This window comes from Temnothorax curvispinosus, unplaced genomic scaffold (assembly GCF_003070985.1).
Source record: "Temnothorax curvispinosus isolate PA1 unplaced genomic scaffold, ASM307098v1 QBEX01017148.1, whole genome shotgun sequence".
In the NCBI taxonomy this organism is placed as follows: Eukaryota; Metazoa; Arthropoda; class Insecta; order Hymenoptera; family Formicidae; genus Temnothorax; species Temnothorax curvispinosus.
The window spans coordinates 437672-454625 of NW_020226928.1; the positions used below are offsets into that span (position 1 = coordinate 437672).

General features: G+C 41.7%; 1 protein-coding gene across 4 annotated transcripts in view; it reads right to left on the bottom strand.

The window, feature by feature from the left end:
- LOC112467320 (glutamate receptor 1-like) overlaps positions 1-16954 on the bottom strand; it is a 218591-nt gene that overhangs the window by 94837 nt on the left and 106800 nt on the right. For all 4 annotated transcript variants that reach the window (XM_025035901.1, XM_025035900.1, XM_025035902.1 and 1 more), the window contains exon 2: positions 5541-5693. In XM_025035901.1, the coding sequence (XP_024891669.1) occupies positions 5541-5693 (153 nt within the window). The remainder of the gene's footprint in view (positions 1-5540; positions 5694-16954) is intronic.

Below are 16954 nucleotides of genomic sequence, written 5' to 3' on the forward strand. Positions count from 1 at the left end.
CTACAATGGCTTTAATAATGTAGCAATAAAAGTTTAAAAATTAATTGAATTGTGTAACACAAGAATTTTATATATTAATGTGCTGATTGCAAAATATTAATGTGCTAATGTGTTACACAATAATTTTATATATTAATGTGCTAATTACATTTATAAAAATGTAAAAAAAGCGGGGACTCTTATATTATTACTAATGTTAATAATGTAGCAGTAAAAGTTTAAAAATTAATTGGATTAATAAAGGTCTTCATAAATCATGCTTTGTGCGTATGATTATACCAGATTATTTATCAATAATAAAAGATTCTTTTTAACTGCAGTTTTATGATAATTAAAAAATACTTGCGGAGTAATGTAAAGTTGATTAAATATAGTTTTATTTCTTATGTAACAGATAAATATTTATTGTAGCAATTATTTAAATTACATTTTAATTAGAATAATAATACATGACTTGTGTTTGCGTTAGTGAACGTGTAAACATTGTAACCATCGTTATCTTTCGTTCTCATCACTCATGTTCGTGCGAATCAATGTTTGCATTCGGAGTTGCTATGCGGGTACATGATCGTGTGAATTTGTCTTGTATCTGGTTTACGATAAAAAGATCAAAAATATTTTCGGTGTCACGCTAAAAGAAAACTTTCAATTTTCAAGGTTTTAATTTTTATTCTGACTTATAATTTTGTTAATATCCCGACAATGTATATAGTTAAATTTTCAAAAGATTTTCTGATACAAAAGTTATTAAGCTCATTATTAGTACCTACTATCGATGGAGTGCCTAAAAAGTACCCCTTTCCATAAAAAAAAAAATGTTTATTGTTTGCGTGAAAAGCGGATACTCAAAAGTTAATCATCAAAGTACGTATCTCTACAATTTTGATAATGGTTTTCGAGAAAAACGTGGTAAATATTTTATCAGACTCTGACCTTGTATATTATTAAGAAAATCGCAACATATACTTGTTTTAATTTTTCACCTTTTTAGTGTATTAAGACTTATAAAATATGTTTGAGATAACAATAGGGCGTAAATGTAATCAGATCAAGAATGCAATTCAATGAATGATTGTTTTACGGATTTAATCAGACATATCTAATTTACCTCAAACATAATTATGAGCTTAGCTAACATAGGTTTGTATGTTTAGTGTAATGATTACAAATTCAATGTAATGAGAGATCGATATGTTATACATCGATTCATCGAGATCACTATCTCGCAATACATATATATAGCTGATTATTATTCCACATCTACATTTTACGCGGTATTGAATAGCAAACACTGAAATAGACGTATGTTACACATGTAGGTACAAACCTCGTGATAACAACAGATTTCGTAACACAAAATTGTATTCTGAAGGATAATGTCCTACGTATACCCCAAACTTGATTATTAACAGTTGGAATACTAATTTTAGAACATGAACAAATGTTATAAGATAAAATCTAATTCAACGTAGACGAATACTTCATAATTACTCTATCAACGCCTAAATCAACATGACGTAAATCAACGCGGCACTGGTATGTAGCTCATAAATGTAAACTGTAAATTTGTAATCGTCGTCGACTTTCGCCCACCTCGTCGACGACGGGACGGTGTTTGCCCCGGAATAAACCACGCGGGAATAGAACCCTGGGATTCATCTCGCGTCTGGTTCAGGATGCGAGAAGAAGGGCGCGAAAGCACGGAATAGGAGGCAAAGGCGAGCGAGGTGTGCGCGGAAGGGTATATAGGGAAAAAAGGCGGGAAATACCCTCGGGAGCCCTCGGCAGATTTATGCCGGCCCTGGCTGGCTGGTTGGCTCGCTGGCGCCCCGTATACGTTCATCCCTCTCTAGCCGTGGCGAGAGAATGAGGACGCGGGTGGCGGGAAGGTTATTCCCTCTCCTCTCTCTCTCTCTCTCCATCTTCCCGCCCCCGCAGGCCAAAGGATCTTGCAGGATATTATACGATATGCACCGAAAGTTGATAGATGGCTATTACGTTCCGCTAAGACGAGCGTACCACGCCACCGCGAAAATTCTCTCCCTCAGGATTCTCGGTTCTACCGTGTGATTTCTCAACGGAAAAAACTTCTCCCCCCCCGCGTTTCGTCGCCGCCGTCCTCATGCCCGCAATAATTTTCGGTTCCCTCGATAGCGAGACCCTTCCCGAAAACCCGTTAGAAACCGACTTCCGCGCGCTAACGTCGGCGGGAACGTTATTGAAAAATATTAAGGAGCAGATTTATTTAACGATATATTCTTCCTTCCATATTTTAGATTTGACCCCGCGCATTCGTCCCAGTTTGTTTGATATATTCGTACCCGTTCCCGTTACGTACAATAAGAAATCATTAATGTCCCCGTGTCACAGTGTTTGTATTGACGGTTAAAAAGCGATTTTATATGGAACAGGAATATTCCGTCTTTCTGACTGGTGCCTGCTTTTATTCGACGCCTTTCCATTTTATCGGACTTCATACGTAATGCTCGACGAATATGAATGAAGTGTATTGAAATGAAAATACATGTGCCTGGCGCGTGGTAAAAGGAGAGACGGTCCAGTTCCATAATGATTTTCGCTGTCTGTTATTTCCTAGGCAAAGCTATACCCTCCGTCTGTATCTGTTTAAAATTGAATAAATGTTATGAAAAAGGCAAAAATGGGAGAGGTCTCTTTTACGATGATACTACATGATAAATTGTTTCTCTTTTTCTCATCGCGAGAGAGCTCTTTTCATCTTCTTCTATTCTACAATGACATTTGCTATTCAGTAACCGCACACGTAATGGATAATTAATAACCCACCGATTCATCTAGTGAAATACCGAATGTATGAAATGTAAAATCTCTTTGGTTGCCCGCACATGGATTCTATCGGAGAAATTTTCGATATATTAATCCTAAATTTCTGTAATCTAATTATTATATCATTATTTTATAGATGTTATTACGTAATTAATGTATTCAAATTTTTGGGATTTTACTGTTTACGTATAATTAATGTATTTATTAACGTATTAAATTTTCGTGATTTTACTATTTTCGAACGACCACGGAGATATGACTCTCTATTAATACCGACAACGTTATTAGACCCCGAGAAAAATGGTGAGACTAAACTCTTTCTTCGTTAGTTTGCCAACAGCTTATATCGCTTTAGTGGACCAAAACATTAAGCGAAGCGCAACGCGGCAATAGATTTGCCGGGCAGAAAGCTGTGGGATTATAACAGGGTCTTCATCCGAGTGAACCGACCAACGTTAATACAATTAACGGAGCTTTGCTAAGCCGTTAACACGGCCTCCCTGTCCCTTGGACTTGGCCCAAATACTCGCATTGCCGCGACGAATCCACGATCAACCAGCTTCTCGGCGAGAATTCTGCTCACGAATTCTTGGGTTAATAGAATCGCAACGCTTCACCAACATTTTACATCATAAGCTATCGTAAACATACCCGAAGAATTTGTACAAATTAATTCTGCTCGAATTATTATTGTAAATGCAAAACTATATAATAAAGCTCATTTACTGCAATCTCAGCTTACATAAATTGAATAATTCACGACACGCGATTAAAGATACTATTCTAATCTACTTCTAAATCTAGATCTAGAACGAATAATTATAAGTCAACATAGAGCAATTATTAGTAAATTATAGTTTATAGTTTATCTATCTGTTCATAATCAGAGAATAAATACATGCTGGTCTTGGATGAAATTTGAACGCGTCATCTCACGATTGTGAAATCTCTTTGTAGTACGGCGCAATAACTGCGATTTCGTCAATGATAGGAGACACCGATATCTTTGGCACCCGAGTGCCCTTTGTCCTTCTATCCGTTTACGGTTTAGAACGATTCCGGTCGACTTCAAAGCCAGAGACCGATGTAGCTCGATTGGACTGACGTTCCTTGGTTGAAAGCCGTCAAACGGTTTCACGGGTAAGCCGGTCGATCAGCTCTTTCAAATTTCGAATGTATGCGACAGGCGACAAAGCGAGAAACTACTATAGCTGCGTTCAAAAACTTTACTCGGATGCACACCGCGTCGTTCTATCTTTGTTATTCACTAAAAGTTGAACAAGGACAGAACGACGTTGGTGTGCACCCGAGTGAAGTTTTCGAACGCAGCCTATGAATTCCGGAGAGAAAAAATTGTTGATAATGCGGAGACAAACATCAATTTGTAGCAAAAACAAAATACGATACGTAATCAATGAAAGAGGTATCAAGAAAATAAGATGTGTTCACTTTTTAAAAATTATGTATAAATTATTATGTTTCATTTGTATTACACTGTGATGATTATTTCTCGGTTGATGTAAACAATTAGATGATAATAGTATGTTGAGCGAAAAAAAAGATAAACTTAAGTATTCCGCAACGTTGCTGTCAAGAAAAATGTACGTTATATCTTCATTATAAGTATGATAATTGTTATCGTGAAAATTCCACGCCTGCCGCTCCGGTGTAAATCAGGATAAGTGACATGTAATGGCTCTTTGGATAATTCCGGAACTTCTCACACCATTGAGTGCTGGGTGGCACCATTGAAACCAAAGCGAATGTCGAATCACGTAGTAACATAACAATGAGACAATTCCGCTAACTTAATCGCATGATTGAATGGAGTTTAATCACGAAATTGCGATTCGATAATCGACAAATCCGGGCTAAATCACAGATCCCGCAAAATTTCTATCGGAATTATCGAAAGAGATCTCACGGGTAATCGGTTTATCTTGGAAACTTTGGCGCATCTTTTAGGAGAGATCGCGAAAAAGAAGTAGTATTTTCGATTGACGTAAATCACTTCCGCAATCACGAAACTATATCGGTGTTAATCGATCGACCTTTGTCTGCTTCTAGCGCTTATTTCTTAGAAGCCAAGGATGTGCCGGTGCAAGAAAATGGTGTTCTCTTCTATCGTCCGCGCGCGTGCCTCATAGCGCGATAGGAAATGGAAGGGTTTCGCCTTCTAGGCAGCGAGATAAGTATCTGCGACGCTATAGAAACGAAACGTTACTTATTTCATATCCGACACGGGCCGCTGCGGTGCATTCAATGGCGCGGAGATGTCGCGCTTCCGGTACGTACGCGCCTCAGCATTGTTGATAAGTCACCGTGCCTGACACCGGTACAGATATCGCGAACAAAACGCGCGAAATCGATTTCCACCCTCGGGAGACAGAAACGAAATTCCGCGCGCTATGTTCCTACGGACGTTTCAGACACTTTAAATGTAGTCATGAAAAATTGTCGGTACAATCCGGAGGAATATTCGCGATGGAATTCGGGTTCACTCGATTTCGAGTCGACTAGCGGGTCGTACGAGGCAACGCGCGATCGACATTTGAAGATGTCTATGAAATATTTAACGGCCTCTGTGAACGTCTACGATTCAGTTTTTCTTTTTCCGTCGAGTATGCCGTCGACGTGTGGGTATTTACAATTCTCGAAGAAGAATGCTGCACGCAGTATGTGATACGTGAGATAAATAACAATTTCATACAGAAAAAGTATATGTCTGTACTCACTGAGGCGGGACAGCTTGTAGGCATCCGCGGTATTAATTACATCCACGAAGGCTAGCAGTTCAAACTTGCGAATCGTAATGTTCTGGTTGTGGTTCATCATCGCGAACTTGAAGGCGGATTGTACCTCGTCGGTGCCTTGCTCGAAAATGGCACCTGTAAATAGAAGATACAACGAAATTAATTAAATACCATGCACATGTATGTATATATGCAAGAATAAATAAAGAAAATTTAATATTATCAAAGGTTACTTTATTTGTTGAAGAATAGTATCTCAAGTGGGTAAGATAAAAATTAGGAAAAATTTATTGCAAAGTATAAATATTCGCATTAAATCTGAGTTATTAGTTAGGTATTAGATTTTAGGAAACGGAATTCGCGAGTTTAATAAATGTCGCGCGGAAACGCGATTATCCCGCCCGTCGTGAAATCGGATGTGATAATCCGACGCGACACCCTGTATCGGATGTCTGATGTGTGGCGCTCCGTTTACTACTGGCTCACATACGACGCGCAGTGATACAAGCCGGCGTCTGCTCAGGCAGCGTCTGCATACGAGGCGGCCGTGTAATTACACCAATCCATTCGGCGTTAATAGTTGGTAATACGTACCAATATTAATGCTATCGCTCGTCATGTAATTTACCGTAAACCAAGCTACATGTGCCCGATAACCCGCCGAGTCTATTTCTCGAAGTTAATAAGGCTTGGCACGATTGTGTTACGTGTACAGATAACCGAGTCAGACACGAAGTCAGAGCCCCTGTGGAAATGTTTGCGATACCCCCTGGTGAAAATATTGACGTCGTCACTGTAGAAATAATATGGCTACACGCATTTATCAAGCTATTTATTTCACGTCAAATGTATCGCATATTCCAGATGCTGCTGTCGATGAAGTGATCGATGATACGCTAACACGGTATGCGTCGTATAATCGAGTAACTGTCAGCGCTGAATACTGCACTTTGTGTCTTCGTTATTCCGAGCATCCGGCGTTACCATTAATATCTAGCTCGGGGAAAAGCTCGTCCCGCGGATTTTCGTCTATAAAATGTATATACTTCTCCAAGTTAGTTGCGAATGCAGAAAGAGAGCGAGAGCGCGAGACGAAGAACGGGCAATCGTACGAATTGACAAACTTGTATCGAAATAATTTTCGTTACGACTTTCAAAAGTTGTAACGCCGAACGTCGCTGTGCCCGGGAGCTCTGTTCCCCCCCCCTCCCCCCTTCGTCCGAGCAATGAGAGAACTTTTCACGCGGCGAATAAGATACGCTCCTGTTGTGTTACACGATATTATAGCGCACCTTTTCCCCTTTCATTTCTTTCCGCTTCCTGCCTCGCCTGTCTGCCTGCCTTGCCTGCCTGCCTGCTGTATGCCCGTCACACGTGGATTTTTCTTTGCTTTTATGAGAGCATCTAATTTCGCAGTTTTCGCGCCGCGCCTCGTGAAATATCGGTGGCAAGTTCGAAACAAAGTAGTATTACTATCCGCCCGGGATCCTGGCCGACGTAGTAAACTGAAAGTGGACAGGATATCATGCCGCAACGTCGCGCGACGTTATTTCATACTTTACAGGCGAACACAGAGAGATATTGCTTTACGCGTATAATCCGTGCAGTTATTAACTCTTCGGCATTGTACATGGCGAACAATGCGCTGGATAAAGAATTATTCTCCCCCATCAAAATTACACTGTTAAACATGCAAACGATAAACGATAAATGTTTTTGTTCTTTGTCCTTTGTACCCATGATTGTGTCAAAATATAACTATAAAGTAGTTTACAATAGCCGTAAATTATTAATATTAATAATCAGCTTATTCTATTTACGCTTTGTGGATCAGGTTTGAAAAATACTCTATACGCGTACAATAAAATGATAAAGAGACGGCGGATATAATATTCGCCAAAGCTGAACGAATGTTACTTCATATCTTTTATTAATCGTTCTTTCTGACACCGATACAATATAGTATTTCAATAAAAAATTGTTGCTATCAAATATTAAATATTGATCTCGCGCATAAAACGCCCCGGCTTTCGTATATTTCGTTGAATCCGTGTATAATCTTGTGAATGTTTTAAACGATCGTGCACGTGTCAAGACACACGCAGGCGGGCCGTCGTTTTACGAGGCGCATAATTTTATTATCTCGCTGAACGTACAGAAATCCACGGACGGAGATACCGCGCGCGCGGCAATCTGAGCCATTATGCTCTCGCTACACACGGGAAACCGCCGCAGAAAGAATCCTATTGTAATTCGGACGACACAGCACGATTATACCACAATAGCGTCGCTAATTTCACGTAATTGATATCCCAGAACCGCTTATAATTTGCTTCTAGCTACCCTTAATTCGCGGTTTACCTCTAACGGAATTTCTTGTCCCTTGAATATCCGACGAATATTTAAATCGTCGCGCACGAAATTATCGGACGGCGATAAAAGGAGATTATTATTGCACACGTGCGCTTAATAATTAGCATACATTGTAGGCGATTAACGCCTTTGAAGCGGTTTCATGCTGTTTGAGCGAGACAGAGATTAAGATTAAACCGAAAGACGTTCATCGCGCGTGATATGGTCAGCGTGATATCGGGCGTCTCGCTAATATCATTTGATTAAAATACTTGAAAGAACGAGAAGGAGTGGGAAAGCCAGGGGACGAGCAGGAATTCGTGCTGTGTTTAATACGCTCTTTCGCTCGTTTCCCCCCGTACGTCCTCCCGCTTCCCACCACACGCACACCAACACGTCCTCTCGCCGCGCACCGATATTTGCTGAATATCTTCGTCGATATTAAAATTGTTTTACATCGCGAGCCGGCCCGGCCGTTCCGCTAATCAAGACAAAAATCGGCGTCAGCGAAAATACATCCCTCGTAACTAGATTGTAATTACAATAAAATTCGCAAAGCCGCATTGCCGCCAACATTGCATTAAGCTAATATTAATTAACCCGCTCTTCGTTTACTGTGTCAAAAGCGGTGGAAATTCTCGCGCAGCAAAAATTTTGCCGAATACGAAATAATCGCAATGAAATACACGTATAGTGTTATATTTATGCTACAATTCAAGTATTTCGCAAATCTAGTACAGATGAGTAATAATTGATACACAATGCTATTGCTGTTGTTGTTTATAAATTGAAAAGAATAATATCCAAGTAATGTTCAACTTTTAGATTAAAGATGCACTCTCTTGTTAAACTCGTCGGCAACATGGATATTTGACGAGTTTTACCGATAAACCTATATCACACTGTGATATAGGTATTTATGATGCGTCTTAGGAAACTCGGCGAATATATTGGCTTTCGCTTAAATACGACGTACAAAACTTGGGCGGTAAATCACTGGCGTGGAGAGCGCGCTTATTACAGCCAGCAGAGTATTCTTATTACCGGCCGACGAGAGCTGGCGGATTAATTTAGATCGCAACCGTATAATTAAACGATGAATATTGCCGTTTGCTGTAAAACCGGAATACCGACCGCTAAAACTCGATTTCCCCGACGAGATCGCTTTATATGCAAAATATGGGGGCTATTAGTTCTCTTCTATGGACGCGCGCGTTAATGCATACCGGGCAAAAAGGCTCCGTTCAAATATTCCAGGTGTTCTTACACACGCGGGGACCGGGACGACGCCGACGTCTGCGGCGATATAAGTCCGGCGGGTATATGTAACCCTAGCCGTATAATACTACGGATAGGTACTTCCGTTTATCTCCGTCAGCGAATGGCGTACGACGACGAGGCGCAGAGTCGGGATAATAAAAGGCCAGAATTCCGGTGTTCTCGATTATCCCGACAATGTCTCTCTCTCTATTGTAATGCGTAGGCGTACGCACTGATGCATCGTGCACCTGATACACCGGTGCCTTTAGACATCGTTTTAAAGGTACCTGTGTTTATCTCCGCGCGCGTTGACAGGTGGAGCGCCGCCGCGCGTCTATTGATTGGTGCTTCCCCACCAGTGTCTCACACTCACATCGATTCCCTCTCTTCGTTACTCGTGCAGCAACCCAGCTGTACCCCTTCGCCCTAGCGTCGTTTCTCTCATCTTCCTCTTCCTTCTCTCTTCCTCATTCCCTCCGTCCTTCCTATCTCCTCTCTCGTCTCTTCTTCTTCTTCTTCTATCTCGTCCTCTCCTTTCGCCTCTCTCTCTCTCCCTCTCTCTCTCTTCATCGTTATTTTCGTCCTCTCGGTCTCTCCGCAGCTGTCTGCCTTCCTATCATTTCCCCCCTCCGCTTCATCGCCCCTGCAGCGTCCTTCGTTTTTCTCCATGTCGACCAATAATTCGCTCCCTTTTTATCCTTATTTTCTCTTTCGTTTCTCGCCCGCATACTCGAAAACCGCGGAATCTCCACTATTTCCCTCGTACGTATATACGCTCTTTCCTCCTTTCCCACTCGTCTTCCGAACTTCGACGCTTTCTTCCTCACCGTTCTCGTAGCGTCTATCAAAGCCACGGTCTCCAAGCCGATCGCGCTCCGTTCCTCCCTCTCCCTCTCTTGCACGCGTTCGAGATTTTTCCCGCTGTGTGCACGTCTTTTTCTCCCACTATTATTGTCGATTGAGCATTGCATCGCAATTCGCAATGGCAGACTTTCCGCAGCTCCGCAACGGCAAATTCAATACTTAATAAGTATCGGAAAGTCTGATGATGAATGCTATTTATACCGGCATTGCCGGGTAAGATCGGTGAATGCGGTCTTGAAACGCGGACTGACAGTAGCTGTGGCACTCCATTATCCGCCATGTCTGACTCGTGACAGACTGTGACCACTGAGCCGGTCCGATTCAATTTGCAAGACTTAAAGATCTTCCGTCTCCCCAGGAAAGTAAATGCATTTGCATATTTTCTCAAGCCCGAGGGCGATCTCATTTTTAATAAGCGTCACAAGTGCAAAAACAAAATTACATTAAGAAATTTCTGTTGATGTGTTTGTGTACATGTAATTAACTGTCGGGCGAGATGATGGTTCATTCGAATCATACAAATTATGATGGATTAGCTACTATGGAAATTCCGCTGTGCATCCATTTTCATTGTACGTCACGCGGGTGTTGCGACCTTTCAACCCGGTTACTACTGTACTCGCGGGCTATTTCTCCCTCTACGCAATTAAAACGTTTCGCTGTTGGGAGCGTTCCGAGCTACGTGATTCCAGTCACGGCCGAAATTATATGGAGAAGCTGCAATTGTCGGTACACACAAGTGACTATTCGCGTGGTCCAAACAATGTAGAACTTGTGTACGACTTGTAACGATCACGATCGTTACGCGATTGTATCACTCAATGAGCGCGCAAACTTCGGCAGTTATAACCGCGAGGACAATCAACGATTTAGATAACAAGTTTGTGAGTTAGTTTCGCGCGCAAAAAAAAGGGGATGATTCCCGTGCGTTAATGGTAATGCACGCGCGAACAAGTATCAGGAAATTGTACGACAATGTTTAATTTACGGGTTGTGCGCGCAATCGCATTCGCGCGTTTTCTACTCGAGCGAAATTGAAATTATTTTATCAGCGACGAATAGAATATCGATCGGTCGGCCACGCCGATTAAAGTTTTTTGTTCTCGCGGCAAACATGAGATGGGCAATATTCGGTGACGCGCCAACGCATACAACCATGTCGCTAACCGAAAACTCGATTGCCGACCACGTCTGATCTTTGACTTGAAACCCTCGTCGGCATTACAAACTATTAAAACTTTCGTTAACTTCTCGTACGGAAGTTCAACCTTGTAATTGAATATTGGGAACATTGGGAACAATATAAACAGCCGAGTTGGCAGATCGAGCTTTGATGACGATCGTTAACCTAGAATCTTTAATCATAACAATATTCTCCCCCTTAAAAAGATATGCGTTCTAATTGTAATTCGTAAAAGAAGTCTAAAGTTACCGGGATTTTTAAAATAATTTAACCAGTTTTTTTCAACAATTTTTAATTAATTTTTGACAAACTAGAACATACTCATCAATATTATTTGCAAGGTAGCTCTTTTTTTCTAGTAGTTGATATAAATAAAGCTACAAAAATAGAAATTTGTTTAAATTGATTTCTGTGAAAGATATATTTAAAATAACGTTTAGTTAACGATCGAGAACTCCGATAACTGGTTTGCAATTTCAATTATTTTTTAAACAATACATTCTATTTAATAAAGAATCAAATCAAATACAGTAAGTGATTCTTATTGCGAGATCATTCGATTGGCGTAGCTTTGCCCCGACGTATTTTGCTTCGAGCCTCGATTACTCATATCTATTGTTATCTGCGTTCTCTTATCGATGCCAGCTGCACTGTTTATAACGCTGTAGGCTCCTGTGTATTTATGATACGTTGAATCTCCGTGCCTCGATTTCAGCGTGTTCATCCCTGAATTATTTGGCAAGGATAATACAGTATATTTTCGCGATTATTCAGTGACCGCCGTAAGGTATCACTTGTTCTTATCTGGACTGTTATAGAGTAACGGTCTACGTGCGCCGCTACGATTGCATCGATTCCCGAAGTAAACGCAATTTGCGGACTAATTTGAAATCCCTGCCACCATCAGGTCAATAAAAACCGGCACGATATTTTATTTCAAAAACCTCCGTTTTTCCTTACAGTTGCAGCAGCAAAAATACGACACTACGGGGTACCCGGTACCCGGCGCGTAAACGCGTTTGATAAAATATCAACCTTTTTACGGTACGCTTTGTTTAGAGATAAGCTTGCGAGCGGGCAAGGACGCGTCCGTACGCTTGTTAGCCGCGCGTTTTAAGCAAAATAATAATGTCGGTGGCCGTAATCCCCTGTCGTCCGGCGTCCGAGAGCGCTGGAATGCATCGCGCTGGGTTCGCAGAGACGTTTCTGTAAGGTTATAGCTAGCTGCGCGCATTCCGCTCGGCAAACGCCACAGCTAATCACGAGTCAGCTCCCGCGACAAATCCAATTCAGCGACAATGACCTAACGAGGTAACTTGATTTACATCCATATCAGGTATCCTTCGAGGAGTCCGAAGGAGGAGCGAGTGACGGTGGACGGACCGCGCGGAGACATCGTCTAGTCTCGCCCTTCTCGCCGAGTGATCCGATATTGTATCCCTTAAGATATTCTGGGGATTTAAATTAAGTTCTTATCCGCAGATATTGAATCCGCTTTATGTTAATACGGTACGCTTCCCGGCACCGAGCAGGCACGAGAGGGACCGCCGAGAAGAGAGATAGAGAGAGATAGGGAGAGAGAGAGAGAGAGAACAGAGAGAAACGGGTGAAAGAGAAGGCTGAATAATTTCCGAAAGCTCCTCGAGTCGCCGACTGGCAGAGAAGTAAGAAGAGCGCCGTCTTGATTCGTTTCTTTCCGCTTCTGGTGGGAAGAAGTTTGAGAATCGATTGCTCGTTCGTTCGCGCGCTATTTCTACCGTAGATCTCTCTCCGAGCACGACCCCGCAGCAGCAGGAACAGAAACTTTTTCGACCTTACGATGAAACGGCTGTTTCGCGCCGATTGTTTAATATGAAACTTCGCAATATTGATTTTAATTAGCACAAGTGAGTTAATGTAACTCGGTACTTAGGGTGATGAAAAAAATTGGAGCAAATGAATGGAAATACCTGGGCGACGTGAGTTGGAGGGAACGGAGAAACGCGCGAGCCTCTGGTAACGGCGCAGCTGAGTTTTTATGCTGATTGCTTGTATGTGTAGCACAAACGTAAATTGAAAGAGTTCCGGCAATTTAAAATATTACTGCCTGCGAATATATACGTACCATATATCTCGATAGCGCTCTCGAAGACGAAAGGTCTCGAATTATTATATTACGCTTCACGAGGGAATAAAGTCATCGAATTCACTTCACGAATGCTAATTCAGCTCTTAATTTCAATCGGCCGTAACGTTCGTAAAGGATAAAATGGAGCTCGCTGCCGTCTTTAGCGTGGTGGTAAACATTTTAATTACCGTCTATCTCCCGCAATTATCCGGCTTGCCAGCCCTCCCTTCCCCCCGCCCCTCTCCGCCCCTCCCCCGTTACTCCCACGTCGCAGATATGAAACGCGTGGTGCGAGATTCCTTCATATTTCCGTTCGTTTCTCTCGCAATGGGATAAACTGAATAAAAGATCGAGTTTTTTCGCTCTTCACGATGTCGCATTGATACGATGATTCTCATATCAGCGTGGAAAGCTATTCGCTTTCCCTCCGCGCTTTAGCAATGTAAAAAATAGCAAGATTTCTCCTTGTCCGATTACGAGATCGGTTCAAGGAGCTTTTATGCATTCATGATCGATGTGGTGCGCTATCAAAGAATGTCACTATGAATCGTAGAGAACGCAGAGGAAATTCCGGCATATTTCTCAACGCGATCGAACAATCCTCTCTTCTAAAAAAGTACAATGTCAACCATGCGAGACAACGATGCGTTATTGCAACAATATGATAAGCGTGACAGCATGATAACGATGTAAATATGTATAAGCGGAAAAGCTGCTTTCCAAGAACAGCACATATGAAATACATGTACATATATATAAATTATAGTTGGGCTTTATCTTTTCTACCGTTTGATATAATATCTTGATATTAAATTAAAATATTAATAAATTTAAAAAATCTGCTAAAAAAACAATTAACAATTTAAAATATTATTATGCGTCCGAAAGGTACATTGGTTTGTAATTATTTAGACTTATATATTTACGGTAAGAAGAAAGTTGTCTCAAAATTTGACCGGCACGTCATCAGAGTGCGCACTTTGAACGAAATCAAATTTTACTTACTATTCTTGTCCCGTTCGCTAGGTGGTTAGGCTAGATTAAAATCGCGCGTGCGAATTCGCGCGTGCCTTCGCGCACGCCGATATCGTATAATTTCCTGTTTGTTGTTTGTTGACAGCGCCGGGCTCCGGGCGTTCGTTGAATTCTGCAATTTCGCGAGGCAGCGTGCACGCAGGCGGGCTGGCTGCTGGCTCTCGTTACGCGGCAGATTGTACCGCGCGAGATGCATCCGGCCGCAGCGTCCTATCAAGATAGCCTATGTCGCGTCGGATAATTAACTAATAGACCGCGATACGTGAGCGAAATACGTATCTGGCTCCGGTATCACTCGGACGGCTCGCGTTTGAATCGTGTGCCACGGCTCATCTGTAATTATACCGAGATCGGGTCGCAGTCGCGGCATAGTATAAATTTATTTATTGATCGTTTTCTGTGCGTAATATTATATACGTATGTACGTACGTGTACACAATGATTTGCGACGCGACATTAATAAAGTATCTCGATGACGCTTGCTTTTCCGCCTGCAAGCACAGTTTCGGCGAAATTTTATCTCGCGATTAACGTCGAGATATTTTGCCACACTTTCGGTCACGCGTTCCGCCAAGCCGTGAAACAGTCGCTCACGTTTACGCGGTCAAAATGTAACGTCATATGCTACAACACGCAAGCAGCACGCGCCTGTGATACACGGGTTAAATGCGTTCAGGCCGTTCGTGTTTACGGGGCGCGGCGGTGCGATGTCAGCTGAGATTCGTAATTTAGTTATATTTGTAAGTTATAAATGAGATGTAAACGTTGTTATCATTATATATTTATTGTGCGTGACGCAGGCACTAGCTACACACAGATACTTCACAAGGGTATGGGTAATTGTAGCGGCACAAAGAGCGGAATAGGGCGTAACAGTTATTATTAGTGCCTCGTAAATACCATATTGTCGGTGATCTAATTAATTTAATTTCTTCGTACAGTTACCTCTGTAATTACGCTAGTCCGGTTCAACTATGCTATGTGAGATAACAAAATAAATGATTGCGTCCCTCGTGTGTAATACAAATGAGACCTCCTCGTCGCGGCAAAGTTCGGGAATTAATCAAAATTTCCGATTCGTTCAAAATTGCACGACGGCCCCTGCCCTATTGCGCATTGTAATTACTAATTTAATTAATTACGAAAAGTAATATCATCACTTTACGCGGCGAAAGAAGTGAATGGTTGTAAGCAATTACAGCGTACGATTCTCGGTTAATTAATTACACGTAATAATTATAACGCGTGCAACGTTCCGTTTTATTTCATAACAAGTTTACGTAGATTTGGCAGAAATGAACGAAATTATATTGTCATTGGCAAAAGTTTAAATTTCGAGAGAAAATAATTTACATAAAATATCGATGGATATATCAATGAAATACATCGGGGAATACTTGCAATTACGGATCAAGTTTCTTCGCTTTATTAGTTTCATTGTTATTATTGTCATTTTGTAACAGAACGTGCGATGTGTGTACGAGCAAAACAACAAAATCCGCATTTAACTTTTGGCTTTAAATTATTTCCCCCCGTCACTTATAATGCAGAAAAACAATTAATCCATCGAAGTTCTTTACTAGAAATTAGAAAAGCAACCGTTTAATGGTTCGTATCAACTATTACGCGACAGTCTTTACTGTATATTTACAACATGATTATGCCACGCAGGTCGGGCATACCTCGTATCCATGTAAATTGGCAATCACCGTCGAAATTAGTGTCCCCCCGTTAATGCGAGCTTGGGTCAACACAATTTGCTCGGAGTATCTATCCATCAGAAATCTCAATCCGTCCGTCGGTAATTTTATTCGTGTCCAAACCTGGATGTTAGCCCACGCTCGGCCGTATCCATTTCCCACTAAAGATCGAGCGCATTCAAAATACGTGTATTTTCCCCATAACAAAATTTAATCGATATGACGGACAGATACTGCGCGTAGTAATACGGGATGCGCAGAATTTGATCGGTGAAATCTGAGTAATATGGATAATTTGGAGTATCGGAGTACAGACGGTATTATGAACGGAAATACAAGCCGCAAGGAAGTAACTGTGTATTAATTAAAGACACTGTCCAGCCCCTGCATCTATGTATTATTACGGCATATAATTGATATAATTATTGCGTACCACAAACTTGTTCCTGGCGGAGTGTAATCACACTGTTAAATAATATATATTTAATGCGGTCGTTACGCGCGCAAAAGATGTAACGAACTCCGCGGCTATGGACAGTCGCGCCACCAAACCCCGGGCAGTAGCGGGCACCAAGTTATTATGAAGCAGTCACCATTATCCAGCCGGTACAAGGAGCTACTATTTGGCAAAGAAGATTAAGCGCTTTAAGTCCGCGAGGAACTTTGCGCTAAGTAAGAGGCGCCCAAGCAAGAACGTTCTTAATCATGTAAAAGGGAGCTTGCCTTAAAAGCTCTTTCAAATAATGGCGATGGTTCCACCAGGCAAAAGATCTCGCCATGCGCACCGCTCACTCTCTCACCTTTCACTGAAGGTATACATACTCTATTGTCCCACGATTTACGATCGAAGAGAGAGAGAGAGAGAGAGAGAGAGAGAGAGAGAGAGAGAGAGAGA